The sequence below is a fragment of the Anabrus simplex genome, chromosome 1 (assembly GCF_040414725.1).
Source record: "Anabrus simplex isolate iqAnaSimp1 chromosome 1, ASM4041472v1, whole genome shotgun sequence".
Lineage (NCBI taxonomy): Eukaryota > Metazoa > Arthropoda > Insecta > Orthoptera > Tettigoniidae > Anabrus > Anabrus simplex.
The window spans coordinates 370,546,962-370,566,320 of record NC_090265.1 but is presented as its reverse complement, the minus strand read 5'-3'; the positions used below and the strand labels follow the sequence as shown (position 1 = coordinate 370,566,320).

General features: G+C 36.6%; 1 protein-coding gene across 8 annotated transcripts in view; it reads right to left on the bottom strand.

The window, feature by feature from the left end:
* ATP7 (copper-transporting ATPase 1) overlaps window positions 1-19,359 on the bottom strand; it is a 570,660-nt gene that overhangs the window by 72,226 nt on the left and 479,075 nt on the right. For all 8 annotated transcript variants that reach the window (XM_067134917.2, XM_067134919.2, XM_067134923.2 and 5 more), the window contains one exon: window positions 4,438-4,558. In XM_067134917.2, coding sequence (XP_066991018.2) covers window positions 4,438-4,558 — 121 coding nt within the window. The remainder of the gene's footprint in view (window positions 1-4,437; window positions 4,559-19,359) is intronic.

Sequence of the window (19,359 nt, the reverse complement as noted above, 5' to 3'; positions counted from 1 at the left end):
TAAAGTACACAATATATTTAACCTATTCAGAAATTTTAAATACATACCTGACTAGCGAATGTACCCTTGCTTCGCTACGGTATTCTACATTGTATTCGAATATCGAAGTAAATAGTGTACATGCAGTAAATAAGATTGTTTTAAAATTGCATGTCTGTTAGCGTTATCCGAGAAAGAGCATGGGGAGGTCCCCGTACGTTGTTTCCAATGTAAAGTGTTTGTTACGGATTTGTGATATAACGGCAGGCTCACTTGCCTACTGCCATTCACAATCGAGTTGGGAAGTTTACATTATAATTGCAGGCCCCATTGCCTACTACGCGGACAGAATCGATCTGGGGAGTTTTCGTTAAAATGGCAGCCCCCCTTTCCTACTTCCAGACAGATTACAGTTGAGGAATTTTTATTATAATGGCAGGCAATTACCGTACTATCACTCGAAATTGAGTTGTGCAGTTATCATTATAATGCCAGGCCCATTTTCCTACTGCCAGCCAGCTTACTGCCAGTCACACCAAGTTGGTGAGTTTCCATCAAAATAGCAAGCCACTATGCCTAATGCCAGTCACATTTTAGATGAGGACATTTCTTTATAATGGCGGGCACCCTTGCCTACTGCCAAACACAATCGGGTTGGGGAGTTTTACACAAAACTGCATGCTCACTTGCCTGCTGCAAGTCAAATCAAGAAGTGAACTATTCATTACAATTTTAGGCCTTCCTTACTAATGACAGTTACACAGGAGTTGGAGAAGGAACTCTTTCCTACTGCCAGTCAAAGTCGGTGTGGGGAGTACAGATTACAGACCCTTTCTCGATCGCTACAAATCGACATCAGTGAATATATATAGATCGACATACAAAAGTATATGCGTGTTTACAATATTGAAGACCTTCATTTACAGATTAAGTGCTACTAAACGTACGTCATATCGACAAAGGATTATACCATAAGACACGCCGGATTTAGTGGCCTAAATGGCTGGTCCTATGATATGTCGTCTATTCTTGGGTCAGATTGAGTTAGAACCGTGGAACAGGGTAAAGTTTTTGTAAGATTATCTCACATTACATTACTTTTCGGATAATTATGTGACAGCTACGTACATAGCATTTGGCTCATATATGGCTACTGGGTGGGCCAATTTTCGTGAAGAGTTTGATGATTCTGTATTTGATATAAGTAATTGAACGTATGAATTATGCATGTGAAAATTCCAAATTGACATAACATCGATTAATAGAGAAAAATCAAACGCAAAATGGATACAGATACGGCAAAAAGTCATAAGACCAAGGTTGTAGATCATTCCAAACTGAACGGAGATTGTGCAATCCGTTATGTGATAGGAATTTCCGAAGGTGTGCACCATCATTAAAATTGCCAGCATATTTCAATATTCTTCGGAGATAAAAAGTGAAAAATTTAATGATCTTGGTAGTTTTCCGTTCATTACAGGCTAAAACGTATAATTTTGTCAAATTTCAATTATCTTCTTTTTCTTCTGGCAGATTATGCCGCAATCTGGATTTTGGGCGAGGCGGGTAAAAATTAGGACTTTCAGGAAACTAAACCAAAAAATTATGCAGATGGTCATTATTACCCCTTAAACGGAAAGATGTACGAAAATTTCGCCAAAATAGTCAGTGTAGAGGCACACAGTCATTACGATTTGATTTACATAGATAAGGAATCTGCTCCATGTAAAACACCTTTTGGGCTATGTCCGCTGGACTTAACCTGCAAAACTGACCATTCATGATATCGCCCTTATTAATCCTCTTGACGAAAAAATGCACATGAAAAAAAGGTTTCGAGGTGGAATTCCATCACGTTTGGTCGATTTCCAGTCAGGTTGGTCTTGTTCTGTATATATTGTGGAAGAGTAAAATCACCATTTCGGTTCCCTATAAACCGCCAGTCCATTCCGGAACATGAAATGTTATTTACGTTTAAACCTACCTTTGGACAGGTGGATGCTAAATATAAATTTTGGTTCGAATGTCTTCAGTAGTTTTCAAGTTGAAAGGAATATGCTTTACTCGCACCCGCTCGTGAGTTAAGTCCGATGGGACTTGTACAGAAAAACGGTTCGTTAATGATATCTCCCTTATTAATCCTCGTATCGAAATGATGCACATGCGAAAAAAGGTTTAGAAATTAATTTCTACCAAGGTAGGTAGATTTCCATTAAGTTTGGTTGTGTATATTTTGTGGAAGTGCAAAATCACTGTTTCGGTTTCGTATAAACCCCCAGTCAGTTCAGAGATTTAGAAACAATATTTGCCCTAAAACCTATCAAGGACAGGTGTATTCTAAATACGAATCTTGGTGGAAATACATCCAGTAGTTTCTAGCACTCGCGTACATACGGCGTAATTAAGGAAGAAAATAATACAGTTAAGAAAGTTGAAACTAATAGAAAATGGATTATAACTGAGGACAGCCGGATAATGACAAATATGTAAATGCCAAGTGAATGTATTGGAAAATCAAATGCCCCTCAATAAATTATGCTAGTGTGAGTTATGGATATAATAAAGCGGTAATAGAGGAGAAATTTAGGTCCAGTGATTCTTAGGTAAACAAATAATAAGATGACTAATGGTGTTATTACTTAATCTATTCGAGGGCGGTTATAACCTCCAACGATATTCCGCCAATATCCCGCAGATGGGCCGATTGACGCCTCTCTTGCCATCTACCCAAGGAACAACCACGAATTTAAAAGCATGATGAGGAAAATGGCAATACGTTACTTCCCTACTGGCATGCAGTCAGAGACGTTGCCATGGTAACCTGTAGGTTCGTTGTCGGTCTGTCGGTCACTAAATGCAGAGCATGATACCAGCAAAAAATTGTAAATTTCTCCGTCATGTGAAGAGTAAGGTAAATTATGAACATAACGAAAGTTGTTTATAATGAAGAGACGTTTCACGTACGGTAAACGAAGCTTACAGAAAATCAATAGTATAAGAGAAAATGGAGGAAAATCATTCTGGTTTTCCTATAAACATTCTGTCTATTCAAAGATTTTAAAATGATATGCATATCGAAACCTCCCCGGGATGAGTATACTCTAAATATGAAGTTTGGCTGAGATCTATCCAGCCGTTTCGACGTGATGGTGGAAAAACCATTCTGGATTTCCTATAAACCCCCATCTATTCAAAGATTTTAAAATGATATGCATATCGAAACCTTCCCCGGGATGAGTATACTCTAAATATGAAGTTTGGTTGAGATCTATCCAGCCGTTTCGACGTGATGGTGGAACAGACAAACAGACAAACAGACACGAAACGTAAAAACCACCGATTCGGTCTTGAGTTGACCTAAAACGGATAAATATCTGAAAAATTGGCAAAACAAAAGAAATTACAGACAGCGGACCCCCTACAATTTTATTTATATAGATTACAACAAGAGGTAATTATTTGAATATCTAAAACCTGATGAATTCATATAATATTAAACAGTAAAACCTTGATAAGATGCTCCCGTTTATTACAATATCCCGGGCAGTACGTGCTTTTGGTCCAGTTCCTATAGGAAGCCATTTTAAAAGTATCCTATTACATTGCACTTCGCTCCCGTTTAAGATGTCCTTTTCCAAGGAAATCTTCTGCAGTTAATTTTTAGCACAGTTCAGAAGAAATGGAAAATTTTACTTCCTCACTGCAAGTGTATCTACAGACCTGAAGAAACTGTAAACTTTACCTGAGGCTAAAGGCTAGGTGGAGTATGTAGAGATTCAGACTTTGCAATTAGTTTATTTTAATATTGCCGTGGGGAGTCTGGAGTGTGTTCAGAGTACACAGATGAACTAATACTACAGAGGCGAGGAGAGGCCAATTTAGGATTTCTTGGAAACAAGTTCATACATACCAATATAGAAGCCGTGAACAAGGAAGGGAGAGTAGAAACCTTTTCATCCCTTACTGGTTTACCTGGACAGTTTTAAGATAGCCTTTCAACTGCTTTCAATGTAATAAAGCTTGTCTGAAATTACAAGTGTGAAAAGGAAAGTCCTCATCAGATAAATAACTTTGCAAAAGCATGATGAAAACATTAATCTTAACCAAAAACAGCTCATCAATTCTTTACGAAGTCCACTGTCTATGTCAAGAACAATATTAAATAATCATGATTCAATCACCGCAGCCGCAATGTAGGGAGGATGTAGTGTAATGCTGAATCCACAATGTGATGTACTGTATTTTATTTACCCACTGCATTTCAATAAAATGATATATCAGTACACACAGTCTCTTTTACATTGAGAAACACACAGATTACTTCAATACATCGCATAGCTTCTCTTGGCTTAATAAGCGGCCCTGTTCAATAAACAGTATTCATGTGGTCCCTTGGACAACGTCTTATCAAGGTTTTACTGTATTTGTTGATTATACAAACAATAGAATGACATTTACCATTAATGGCACAGACAACAGCTGTTCGACCCAGTTCTTCCTCTTCGGCAAGACGCTGGTCAACATCAGAAGGAACATCACCAATATTGCGCTTCATCCATTCACGGTTTCCAATAAGAACCTAAGAAATTGTGGTTATCATCTTACTTTCATTCAAAATGCTGGTAGAAATGACACTCAATTAAAATATCAATAACTGACCAAGAGAATAATCCACAATTCACAGATTAAGATTTACTCCACCTTTAACTGCTAATGTACTGAAGATGAGTACAACCAAAATAAAGTTTAAATATGCATAAGAATAAAATAGACTCTACAACGAGGAAGATTTAATACAATACAGTACTATTTATTCAAAATCCCTTTAAAAGCCTTTAATTAATAACTGCTGGATTTTTGTACTGAAAGGAATACTTTAACATGTCAGTAAATCTACCAACATGGGTCTACTGTACCCAAGGACCCTTACCTATCCTTATATGTCAGGAAACCTTTCAAACCATGCAGTCAGCTGTGAGGAAAATAAAAGAGAAATCCAAGAAGACTAATTGAAAGAGATCTTCAATACTATGTTGCCAGATCCAAAAATAGTATTTCAGAAAATAGAACTCAAAAATTTTGGAAAACTTGATCAAAATTTATGAAATTCCCAAATGTTTTTCATTTAAGTTATGTACAAGAGTTTTATAAATTTGTATTTGACAGAGTGAAACATTTAAGGGATTATTTTAAAACTAAACAGACACATAATTAACATTGAAAGACGGACTTTCATAAAATTCACTCATTAACCGATGCCTCTTCCTCATCGTCCCTATCTTCATAGATGTTATTCTTCATAAGGCATAGAAGTTCTGCTCCAAGTTTAACACCTAGATCTACGAGAACTCTTTCAGAATGATATGATTGGTCTTGTATTGATACCTTAGTGCCTACATGCAAGAGACTTGTACCACTGGCACGTTAATGATCCCATTTTCAAAGCTATGCATTATCTGCATTCCAGCTTTTCTTAAAACCAATCACAGTTGCAAGGAAAATTACACATGTATGTTGTTGTATGTTGGGTACTCAGCCCGAAGGCTGGTCTGATCCCCTACAGCTCCACTAAGAGCTGTCATAAATAGCCAAGGTGTCACTGAAGAGGCATACTAGGGAAATGAGGAGTGAGGTAGTTTACCGTTGCTTTCCTCATACATACTGCATTCAAGCAAACAGACTATATTTCTACCTAAGTACTTCTATTTACTCAGTAAGGATTGAGAATAATTCAAAAGATTTTCACTTAGTTTCATACTTTCTTGAATCCTTCTAAAAGTTAGATCTTTCAAAATTCTGGAGGCTCTAGCAACACAGTCTTAATATACTGTATTCCTCTGCATATTTTTCTAGTTTTCTTCCTTTCCTTGAACATGAAATTGAGGCATATATTTAAAGAAAACTTTACTTCTATTACAAATGAAAGGACATACAGTATGTACAGTATTTATTTTTCCCGGATGCCATTATGTTATAAGATGTATGTTGATAAATCTGGCTTTGCATTTCACTTCCTAAATGCCTAATTTCATGAGGGGGCCCTCAAGAAATATTGTATGGAGCTGCAAGGTGTAACATACAACTATCCATAATAAGATGTCATTTGACATGGAATAATTGTAATATACACTAATTTTCTAACTCTTGCCATCAGACACTGAAGATTTATTAACATCATCATATTCCTATTTTATTTTTCACTCTGCACCTGACACAGACAGGACAGGTCTTATTGTGCCAATGGGATAGGAAAGGGCTAGGACTAAGAAGGAAGTGACCATGGCCTTAATTTTTTTAAAGGTGAAACCACAGAAAGCCATCTTCAGGGCTACTGATAGTGGGGTTCGAATCCACTATTTCCCAAATGTAAACTCACAGCTATATGACCCAAATTGCGTAGCCAAATTGCTTCGTCGTCATCACATTCATATTGTATATTAACACATCTTCACAACCATCCATGGCATTTAAATTCAGGCTTTCCTAAAACTATACCCATCAAAAGTGTTTTGCATCCCACCTGTAAGTAGTGCTAATGAGTTACTATTCTGGATGTTCATATGCAGACTAGAAAGGCAACCTCTAAGTGTCCTGTAGTGATGCAAACACTATTTTTGATGAGTGTATATTAAACATCATCATCATCATCATCATCATCCCCATCATCACCACCACCACCACCACCACCACCACCAATGTCCCACTACAATCACCCGGGTGTGGTTAACAAGCCTCCTCCACTCCTTTCTGTCCTCCCACTTTTCCTGCTCCATTACTTCTGCCACATCCAATCCACCTTCTCTAATGTCCTTCCAAATCTGATCCATCCACCTTCTTCTCGGTCTTCCAACTGGTCTCTTTCCCATAACTTCCCTTTCTAATTCCCTGCTTGCTACTTGTTGCTTTTCCATTCTTTTTACATGCCCGAACCATCTCAGTCTTGCTTTCTGTATGTTCTGCCTTCTTGTCTTAGTAACCGATGTTCTTACAAATTTTATTTCTACTGCTTGGATCTTACTATCTTGTCTCTTATTAATTACCAGTGTTTCTAGTCCGTATGTAACAATTGGTATGAAATACTGTTTATATAATGTTAATTTCATTCTCTTGCGTACTTTGTCATCCCATAAAATCTCTCTGACTTGATGATAAAATGTTGTACCTTTACTTAGTTTGTTATTAATTTCAGGGTTGATTTCATTACTTCCATTAATAATGCTACCCAGATATGTAAACTGTTCTACATTCTCTAACCGTTCTCTGTCTACGTTCACTTGGCTTCTCTTTTCCACAGTGCATGACTACAGTTTTCTTTTTACTAATTACCATTCCAAACTCCTTCCAATTTTCTGTCCAAATGTCCAGTCTCCTTCCCTTCCAGTCTACTTCCCTTTCTCCCTGTCCCCAAATCATCACATCATCTGTAAATACCAAAGCATTCACTTCATTGCTACTGATACTCTGTTTTACACGTTTTATGATTTCATCCATCAATATAATAAACAATAATGGGGACAGTGCACTTCCTTGCTTGAGACCTTTCTTGGTATAAAATGTCTCAGAGTCACCACTCCCCACTTGTACACTGCTTTTACTCTCATGATACAACATTTTTATCTTGTTAATTAATGATTTTGGTACATTCCTTTTCAGTAGGCATTCCCATACATGTTTTCTCTTAACTGTACCAAATCCAAAAATAGGAAGACGATTTCCTTGTTCCTTGCAGGTGTTTTTACATTATTGTTCGCACTGTACACATCAAGTCTACTGTTGATCTACTCTATCTAAAGCCATATTGTTCTTCCTCTAACTGTATTTCTATTATATCCCTCAGTCTTTTGTCTACGACTTTCTCCATTATTTCTAGCCCATGTGATAATAGGGTTATACCTCTATAATTTTCACATTTCTTCCTATTTCCTTTTTTGAACAATGGTACAATGCTTCCTTGTTGCCAATCTTCAGGTATCCTTTCATTCTTCCATATGGCATTGAGGGCTCTGTATAGCCACTGTAGTCCAATCCTTCCTGCTGCCTTAATCATATCAGCATTGAATTCGTCTTTTCCACTTGCTTTACCTTTGGTCACTGCTTTCACTGCCCTTTCAAGTTCCAACCATGTTATCGGGTTCTCTTCCTTTTCCCCATCTATTATTTCCATTCCCTTATCTCCTTCTTCCTCCGATCAGTCATCCTCATTATAAAGGTTTTCAAAATACTTTGCCATCACCTTCTGAAGATCCTTTTCATCAATTTTGCTCAATTTTGTTCGTAAACTCTCCCCCCAACATTTCTCCTTTTCTTCCTTGATACTCGTAGTTTCAATCATCATACCATTGTCTACTGTCCATCTCACAACATTGTCGTCTTTTGGCAGTCGATCACAATCTTGTAACTTATTTATTACCCTATACAGTATCATACCAACTGCAAAATGCCTCATCTCCGAGTCCAGTTCTTTATTACAAGTTGTCCATTTCATGACCGTATCGATGTTTAATCAAGAAGTAAGTATAAATAACCACCTAATCGATACTTTATTAATGCCTCAGGCAAGGGTATCTGAAGAGGACCACTAAGTGGTCGAAACATGTCCTGTAAGTTTTAATTTTATTCAATTTTGCCTGAGGCATTAATAAAGTATCGATTAGGTGGTTATTTATACTTACTTCTTCCAGTTCTTTACTCGTATCATTTATATACAGGGTTATTCTAATTTATGTACCTGAAAATATCAGTGAATAATTTTGACTACTGATTAAAATGTATACAGATGTTTGTAAAACCTCATACCATATCATCAAGTTGTAGGCCTAGCTAACAAACTTCATTCCATGCACTCTCCTCCCTTGTCTGGTGGGAAACGTGACACAGTCATCATGGTGGTGATCAGCGGTGCATAGCGCGCACAGTGTTGTCTGTGGTTTCATGAAACGAAATCGCAAATTACCATTCAAAGACGTTTCAGAGGATAGTATCAGAGAGCTCTTCCACAGGTGAAAACTATCAAAGCATGGTATGATCGATTCGCGGAAACAGGTTGTGTTGAACAGCAAGAGAAAGGTCAGGAACATCCTCCAGACCACATTGTGGAAGACATGAGAGGAATGTATGCACTAAGTCCAAAGAAGTCTACACCTAGAGCAAGTTTGGAGCTCGGCATTCCACACTGCAGTATGGAGAATTTTATGACTACAAAAATTCTGTCAAATTATTGGGATTGTATCTGGATTGTAAATTAACCTGGAACAAACACACGCAAAAGTTATGCACAAAACTGGCTAGAGTGATATTCTTGTTTCGCAGACTTAAAGAATCAGTTAGTAGTAGTCAGATGATGAGTGCATACTATGCCTTCTTTCATTCACACTTATCATACGGTACCATGTTATGGGGAGGCTCTCTCTTCACAGATGTGTACATGAATAAGACAATTATTGCTCTTGTTGACTTAGCGGTGTGTGTTACTTGGGAGCACGTCATGCACCAATCAAATGCCACATAGTGTATCTTAAAATGGGACAACATGTTACGACACTTCTATGAATATAAACAGCAAGGGTATCATAGAGTGCACGCTTCAAGATCCACACTATAATTTCCACTTAAATCTCAAGTGAGTTATCACAATCTCATATAATGCTTTCCACCACTGACATGTGTTTTAATGTTTTCCGCATGTATCCTATGGCACGAATCCATATTTAAGAACATTGCACCTGACATTTTAAGCATTACATGTAAAATAGTGAAGTTTTTAATATCCACAATGCAGGTCATTGAACTTGTGACAGTGTTAACTAGTTTGAGCCTCCCCCTATAACCTTTTTGGACTGGTCTTAGTGCCATTGGAAAACTGTGTCAATCGGCTTTACGCCAATATACCTTTTTTAAGTTTATGGAGTGCAGCGCTCGCTACTGAACTGAGTTGGTGTATGTCTCCGCCTAACTGCGCATGCGCCAGTAGCGGCCCGGCGTAACTAGTTCCCGGCTTGCCAGCGACTGCGGCGTTAGTTCCCAGCGTGTACCCATGATGGATGGAAGTGTGGACTTGAACTACGGTACGGTGTGGTGGATTACTATGAAACCAACGTGATTACACATTTAATGGGGATCTATCCCAACTGGATTTGCTGTCGACCTCTTGCCGTTGTTTTTGGAATATGAATTTGTGTGATTGCTTCTCACTAAAAGGTATGTACCTGTGTTTGATTTACCTTATTCGCCATGAAAAAGAAGATATATGTGTTTTCGTGGAGTTCAAGAAAATAATAATAATAATAATAATAATAATAATAATAATAATAATAATAATAATAATAATAATAATAATAATAATAATAATAATAATAATTTATACTTCCTTCTCCAAATTTGGACTTGTGTGTCGTGTGTGTTTACGAATTTTGGAAAACAGTTTCGTCCAACTAATTACTGTACAAAGCGTGAAATATGCCCGGTGGACTGAGTTAGGAAATTCATTTTTAAAATTTTATAACCATCATCTTTGGAGTTTGTAACTTTTCAGTGTGAACCAAGGTGCCGTTTCCAAGATAGCGGTTTAGCTTTTCCCTTGGGGTTTCTGTTTGCTATTCTGTGTAACTTCCCCCTCTGTTTCGTGTGTTTCTTTTTCCTGCCCGGGGTTTTCTGTTAATTATTTTCTCTGTTCGTTATCCTCCTTGTTTGGAAGGAGGCGTTGCGCTTTCTTTTCCTGTTACCGTGGCAACGTGTGTTTGTTGGTGATTGTTGTGGGGATTTTGTTTATGTAGTATGGTACACGGTTCCTGTGTGGATCTTGGATAATATATTTTCGGGTTGTGTGTATCGTTGGCTATTTTCCATGTTCCTTAATTAATTTTGGCCAACCTTTTAACGTTGTCTTGCCTTTCCTTGGTCCGGGGCGGATGTGCAAACTTCTACATTAAACTTCGATTTACCTTGGAAACAGCCCTTGGTGGAAATTAAACGAGTCAATTGTGATAACCTGAGAAGCAACTGGCTTAACAGTTTATTGAACTATTATCTTGTTTCCTGAGTATAGTATTTTACTTGCTTAATTTTCGCGTGATCGATCACATTTTATTTAAACATTTAGTTACTACTGGTACTGAGGTACGGAGGTCGACTTTTGTTTTTCCCTGTTTGTTGTTTTCAAGTTAGTCATTTATTATTGGTTAAAAGAATACCTACAGTTTCTTATTTAATGATTCCTAATTTGTTACTTATTACCAAACCATATCAGGTATTTTCAGATTAATTTAATTATCGTTAATTTGTTATTTACATTCAACTTTTCCAAACATTTAGTTCAATTTATTATCTGATTTTAGTTTTTCCCTTTTAATTATTAACCTAGGTTTTCTCAAATTATAGTCATTTAAAATTGTTACCTCCCATTTAACTTCCATTAAAGTTTTTTTTTAATACCACTAAAGTGTTGTTTTCATTCACCACGTTTGGTGGAGCGCTGCAACTGCTTCTTTGGATATTTGTGTCCACGGCCTTAAGCCACCTTCCTTCTCTGCTTCCGGTAAGTGTGTTAAATTCTCCCTTTGGGTAATTTTAATGTATCATGTTGTTGGTTTGTGTTTTTTAACCTTTTGATTGGTTATTGTTCTGGGCTCAGTTGTTTTCTTGTCCTTCTTGTTCTTCCCCGTGTTCGCTTTACTTCCCTTTGGGGGCGGACACGCTAACAACCTTCTCACCAGGGGGGGGGGGGGGGGGTTCGTCTCTCTCTCTCTCTCTCTCTCTCTCTCTCTCTCTCTCACTCTCTCTTTCTCTCTCTCTCTCTTTTTTCTCTTTTTCTCTCTGTCTCTCCTCTCTTTTTTTTCCTCTCTTACTGGTGGGGAAGATTATGAACCCATCATCCTTAGGTTGTTCCAGGGACCTAGAGGATAGTGTCAGTTTGAAACTTCAATGCATGTTGTAACCTTATATGTATCACTAAGTGTTCACTCCAATGTCCATTTTATCAAGAATTCATGAACAGATTCGATTTTGTTTTATAATCACAGTTAAGCTAACATTAGACAATACGATTTTATTATATGTGTGTAACTAAATGGTCTAAGAAATAAGGAGTGCAAGCCACAAGTCCAACGTCCCATATGATTAACGATGTGTGAACACTATATACGCTCATCTGTGTAATCACACATGTTTATCAATACCGAGCCAAGCTTTAGAGTGAACCAAGAAATGTAACAAACTTTTCTTCCAGGTTGAACTGTGTTGTTGTTTTCTGTACATTACGTACAGTTTGCCAGCGTTTCAAATACACTGCAGTATTCTTTGTCAAGGTGACTGAAATACCCCTACTCAATCCGAGGTAATCAGTCTCCCAGGCAGCAATCACACTGTGAACTAAATAATGGAGTACAGATGCTGCAAGTGGCTTTCAGTGTCATTTCCTCAAATTGAGGGACCATCACCCTCCCAAAAAGCTTCTACGCTCAAAGCCGTTGGCTCCTTCAGAGTGTCAGGTTATTCCCCACTGCCCAACACTCAGCGTAGAAATGCTAACTGCACAGTCTGAATCCTAATTATTTCCCTCAAATTCTCCAGCTCCTCCCTCATTCTCCTTAAAGTCTGGCCACACGCACAGTTCCTACACCTGCATTCCTTAGCCATTCCTTACTCTTTTTTACAGAATAATGAAAAATCAGCAAAAAAATATTGTTGTGTTTGAGGAGGCCTACCTTTTGTTGTGCAAAAAAAAAAATTAAAGGAAAGTAATATTGTCAAGAATAGTACACAAGAATCACACGACAATAAGGTAATTAATATACTAACTACACTTGAATATTACTTAGGTGTATTATATTATCATACTTCTATCCTACAACAGCATAACAGAATGAAAACCGCCATTAATTACTGAATATCAAAAGGAATATCCAAGAATTACACAATTCATAAATGCAGGTAAGCCTATCCTAATTACAACAGTAGAATTCTAGTGTCAGAGCTAAGTTTCTAGAGAGATATTTCTCCTACTACACAATATTTTGCAATAATAAAATAAGCACATGAAAATAACTAAAATAATTCATATCAAGTGGCGTATGGCTTTTTGTGCCGGGAGTGTCCGAGGATAAGTTTGGCTCGCCAGATGCAGGTCTTTTGATTTGACTCCCGTGGGCGACCTGCACGTCGTGATGAAGATGAAATTATGATGATGAAGGCGACACATACACCCAGCCCCCGTGCCAGAGAAATTAACCAATTAAGGTTAAAATTCCCGACCCTGCCGGGAATCGAACCCAGGACCCCTGTGGCCAAAGGCCAGCATGCTAACCATTTAGCCATGGAGCCGGACAATAATTCATATGTATTCTAATTACAAATAGGTTATTACTACATCCAAACAGAAATAAAAATTGCAATTAAGATTTGAAATTTCACAAAAACTACTCAAAGATTACACAAGAAAGCAAAATGTGTGGACATAATATTATTATTATTATTATTATTATTATTATTATTATTATTATTATTATTATTATTATTATTTTACCCTACTATGCTCTAATAGAAATAATAAGTGCCATTTAGTTTAATGGTGAAAGACCGTGGGTGCATGAATAAATTACGCTGGAGACTTGAACTACCTACTAAGAACTAAAAATATGGTAAGTTATCGGAATATACAAATAAGTTATCGTAATAAAGGAATTGGGCGATTATTATTTTTGTTTTCTCAGCCATAGGTAGCTAACAATGCAATATTTGGATACGAAGAGCAATCAATGACAATATAACAACTTAACTATTTTGCCAGTGAAATACTGTACATTCAGTTGAATCCAGTATGGATTTAGAAATAAATTTTCTTGTGAGGCACAACTGGTGGGATTTCAGCAGGACATATCAGATCAGTTGGATTCAGGAGGTCAGTTAGATTGCATAGCCATAGATTTTTCCAAAGCCTTTGATAGAGTGGCACATGGAATATTATTAAAGAAATTGGAGGGAATAGGATTGGACGTAAGGGTTATACGTTGGATAAGAACATTTCTAAATTCAAGGGTTCAGAAAGTCAAAGTAGGAAATAATATATCACAGAAAGAGAAAGTTTGGAAGGGAATCGCACAGGGTAGTATAATCGGTCCGTTACTTTTCTTAATATACACAAATGATTTAGGAAACAATATAACATCAAAAATAAGATTGTATGCAGATGATATAATTGTTTATAGGGAAATAAATAACATTGAGGATAGTTCAGAATTACAAAGGGACCTTGAAAGTATCCAACAGTGGGTTGAAGAAAATAATATGAAGGTTAATGGAGGTAAATCAACTGTTACAACATTTACAAACAGGAGCTTTAGAACTGAATTTGAATATACTTTGGATGAGGTAGTTATTCCAAAAGATGGCAAGTGTAAATACTTAGGTGTGAGATTTGAAAGTAATTTGCACAGGAAGGGTCATGTTGATGACATTGTTGGGAAAGCATACAGATCGTTACATGTCATAATGAGTCTACTTAAAGGATGCAACAAAGAATTAAAAGAAAAAAGTTACTTAAGTATGGTTCGTCCATTATTGGAATATGCAAACAGTGTTTGGGATCCTCACCAAGAATACCTAATAAAAGAAATAGATAGTGTGCAGAGGAAAGCAGCAAGATTTGTAACAGGGGATTTCAGGAGAAACAGTAGTGTATCAGAAATGTTAGAGGAACTTGGGTGGGAAACTTTAAGTAAGAGAAGGGAGAAAACTAGACTTATAGGATTATATAGAGCCTATACAGGAGAAGCAGCATGGGGAGAAATCCATGAGAGGCTTCAGTTGGAAAATAATTATATTGGCAGAACTGAGCACAAGTATAAAATTAGAAGGAATTTTAGCAGAAGCGACTGGGGTAAATTTTCATTCATTGGGAAGGGCGTGAAGGAGTGGAACAGTTTACCAGGGGTAGTGTTTGATCCTTTTCCAAAATTTGTACAGGTATTCAAGAAGAGAATAAACAGCAACAGAGAAAATAAATGAAATGTTAGAGGGCATTCGACCAGTGCAGGCTATTGTAAATAAAAAATGTGTGTTAAAAAAAAAATGAATTCCATCCCCTGGTCCATGGAGTTTCGACAGCCAAAGTAGGGGACTGTCTGTAGGGCTGTAGGGGTGAAGTACAGTGGGGACTTCGAGGGCCCTGGGACCGCTACGGTAGCTGTGAAGGCCCTTCAGGAACTCTGAAAAGTGGTGGCAAAAGGGGGCTCTGGTTAAGACGCAGCAGGTCGTTATGCTACTTAGGTTCCAAAATGGGTTTAAAAAAAAGTAAATGCAATGTAAATTTTAATCTTATACCAGTTGCATAGTATTATTTGAAGTAATTCCACATACTGTATATGAGTTGACTATGTTTGTAAGTATAGGAGATATTATAAGTAGAATTTTGTAAACAATATAAATTTATTAAGGATGATCTGTTTGTTTAATAGAAAAAAAATGTTAGCATAAATTGTATATTATTGTATTCTAGAATTTTTTATTTCTTCTGTTGTTCATTTAAAATTTAGTGCTTGACAATAATGTATTTTAGTGTACCATTTGCCACCAAGGTAGACACCTCATTTGCAAATAAAGAAATTTTGATTTGATTTGATTTGATTTGATTTGATTTGATTTGAATTTCTTTCATTAAACAAAATTTACAAGGGTACTGTATTATTACAGAAATTATTACCTTTGTGATAAGTGGAACTGGCAAATTTCTCTTGGAGATACTGCATCTACTGTCTGTACGAATGCAAAATTCTGCGGAAGTTACAATTCCTTACAATATCTTTCTTGCCTTTGTACATACTCTATCAACAAACCTATATATATATATCTATATATATAAAATGACTTGTCCTGACTGACTCACTGACTGATTCATCATCGCTTAGCCAAAACTACTGGACATAAAGAAATGAAATTTTGGGGATATATTCATATTAAAATGTAGGTGCTCGCTAAGGGAGGATTTTTGGATATTCCGTCACTAAGGGTGTGAAAAGGGGGAAGGGGGTGAATATTTAAAATGAGCATATCTATATCTCAAAAACTTAAAAGTTTAAAGATGTAAAAATTGATATTTGAAATCTCCTTTAAAAATAAAGAAACACATATTTTTTGTTTTCAAAAAATCTCAATGAGGGGGTGAGGATGGTTGTGTTTTTGGATAATCCGATTAATAGGGGGTGAACAGGAGTGACAAACGGGGTGAATTTTTAAAAAGATTATATCTGCAAATTATCTCAGACACATAACATATTACAGATTTGAAAACTGGTATTTGGAATTTCCTGTAAAAGTAAAGAAACATAAATATTATTTTCAGAAAATCCACTTAAGAGGAACTGAAAAAGAGGGTGAATTTTTAAAATTAGCGCATCTACAGTATATCTCAAAAACTTAACATGTTGCAGACGTGAATTTTGGTATATGGAATCTCCTTTAAAAATAAGGAAACATGTATTCTTTGGTTTTCAGAAAAGACCCTTAACGTGGGGGGTGAAAGGATTGAAAAATTAGTTGAATTATTTGTATGAGAATGTATATATACATACCAAACAAATCTAAAGATGTTAAAAACGTGAGAACTGGTATTTGGAATCTGCTTTAAAAATAAGGAAACCTGCAAACACGTATTTGCAGGGGAGGGGGGATAATCAACTTGGCAGAGGGGGGATGAAAACAGAGATGAATTCCTTTTACGAGGATACATATATCTCAAAAACTGAAGATGTTACAGAAGTGATAATTGGTATTTCGAAGCTCTTTTAAAGAAACGAGTACTGTTTGTTTTTGGAAAATTCACTTGAGTAGGGAGTGTGAAAGGAAGTAAAAAGAAATGGAATACTTTTCTGGAGGAAATCATATCTCTAAACTGAAGGTTACAGACATGGAAATAGATATTTGAAATCTCCTTTAAAAATAAAGAAACACGCATATTTTTTAGGTGGGGAGAAACCAACTTAACGGGTGGGGTGGAGTGATAAAGGAGTTGAGTTCTTTTCATGAGGATACTTATATCTCAAAAACTAAAGATTTTACAGACGTAAAAATTAGTGGTATTTGTAATCTCCTTTAAAAATAAAGAAACACGCATTGGGGGGGGGGGAAATCAACTTGAAGCGGGGGTGGAGAAAAAGGAGTTTATTCCTTTTTATGACGATACATATATCTCAAAACTGAAGATGTTACAGCCATGATAATTGGCATTAGGAAGCTCCTTTATAAACAAAGAAACAAGTTTTTATTGTTTTTGGAAAATTCACTTAAGGGGAGAGGGTAAAATGTAGTGAAAACATTTAATTCTTTTTATGGAGAAACTTATATCTCAAAAACTTCAGGTTGCACACGTGAAAATGTTTACTTGGAATCACCTTAAAAATGAAGTAACACGCATTTTTGGAGGGGGAGGGGATCAACTTAATGGGCTGGGGTGAAAGAGGAGATGAATTCTTTTTATGATGATACATCTCAAAAACTGAAGATGTTAGAGGCATGAACATCTATATTTGGAATCTTCTTTCAAAGTAAAGAAACACGTGTTCTTTTGTCTATGGAAAATCCACTTAAGGGAGTGATTGAATTGAAAAATGACTTGAATTCTTTGTGTGAGGATACATATATATCAAAAAATTAAACATGTTGTCCGGCTCTATGGCTAAATGGTTAGTGTGCTGGCCTTTGGTCACAGGGGTCCCAGGTACGATTCCAAGCAGGGTCAGAAATTTTAACCATCATTGGTTAATTTCCCTGGCACGGGGGCTGGGTGTATGTGTTGTCTTCATCATCATTTCATCCTCATCATGATGTGCAGGTCGCCTACGAGCGTCAAATCAAAAGACCTGCACCTGGCGAGCCGAACCCGTCCTGGGATCTCCCGGCACTAAAAGCTATATGCCATTTCATTTCAACTAAAAATGTTAAGACGTGAACATTGGTATTTGGAATCTCATTTAAAAATAAAGAAACACGCACTTTTGGGGAGGGGGAATCAACTTAACAGGTAGCAAGGTGGGTGAAAAAGGTTGAATTTCTTTCATGAGTATAATTATATCTCAAAAACTGAAGATGTTACAGTTGTGAAAATTAGTATTTGGAATCTTCTTTAAAAATAAAGAAACACGCATTTGTTTTTTTGTTTTCGAAAAATCAACGTAAGGTTTGTGGGGTTAAACATAAGTAAATAAAGAGTTGAAATATGTTTATGAAGATACTTTATCTTAAAAACTGAAGCTGTTACAGACATGAAAGTTGGTATTTTGAATTTCCTTTCTAAATAAAAGAACACGTATTTTTTGTTTTCAGAAAGTCCACTTAAGGCGGGAGAGGGGTGGAAAGAAGTGCGGAAGAAGAAGTTGAATAATTCTTATGAGTATACATTTATCTCAAAAACTGAAGGTGTTACAGACGTACAGGCATGAAAACTGGTATTTCAATATCCTTTCAAAATACTGAAACACGTATTTTTGTTTGCGTTTGGAAAATCAAATTGAGGGGCTGAAAAGAATTGGAGAAGCGGGTGAATTATTAAAATGAGTACCGGTATATCTACAATATATGTCGTCCGGCTCTATGGCTAAATGGTTAGCGTGCTGGCCTTTGGTCACAGGGGTCCCAGGTTCAATTCCCGGCAGGGTCGGTAATTTTAACCATCATTGGTTAATTTCCCTGGCATGGGGGCTGAGTGTATCACGACGCACATGTCGCGTACGGGCACCAAATCAAAAGACCTGCACATGGCGAGCCAAACCCATCCTGGGATCTCCCGGCACTAAAAGCCATACACCATTTCATTTTACATTATATGTCAAACACTTAACATGCTAGAGACAAGAAACTTGGTATTTGGAAATTTCTCTAAAAATACAGGAACCTGTACCTTTTTGTTTTCATAGAGGGCACTTAACAGGGGGTGAAAAGTAGTGAAAAGTAGTTGAATTATTTTTTATGAGGATACTCATATCTTAAAAACTGAAAATGTTACAGACGTGAAAATTGATATTTGGAATCTCCTGTAAAAATAAGGAAACATGTATTTTTGTTTTCGGAAAATACACTTAGATGGGGGTAGGGGAAGGACTGATCAAGGGGTTGAATTCTTTTCATGGGGATACTTATGTATATCTCAAAAACTGAAGATGTTACAGATGTGGGAATAGGTATTTGGAATCTCCTTTAAAAATATAGAAACATGTATTTATTTTTTGACTTGAGAGAAGATTGTTTCTCGCATGTACGGTTCTATGTCGCATGGTTGTCTTAGCCCCAAAAGATAATACCACAAACATGGTTTACAAAGAATTTCTGGGGTAAATGAAACTCAATTTTTGGGTGAGTTTTTATACTTTTGGAATTTTCAGATAGTCTCTTAGT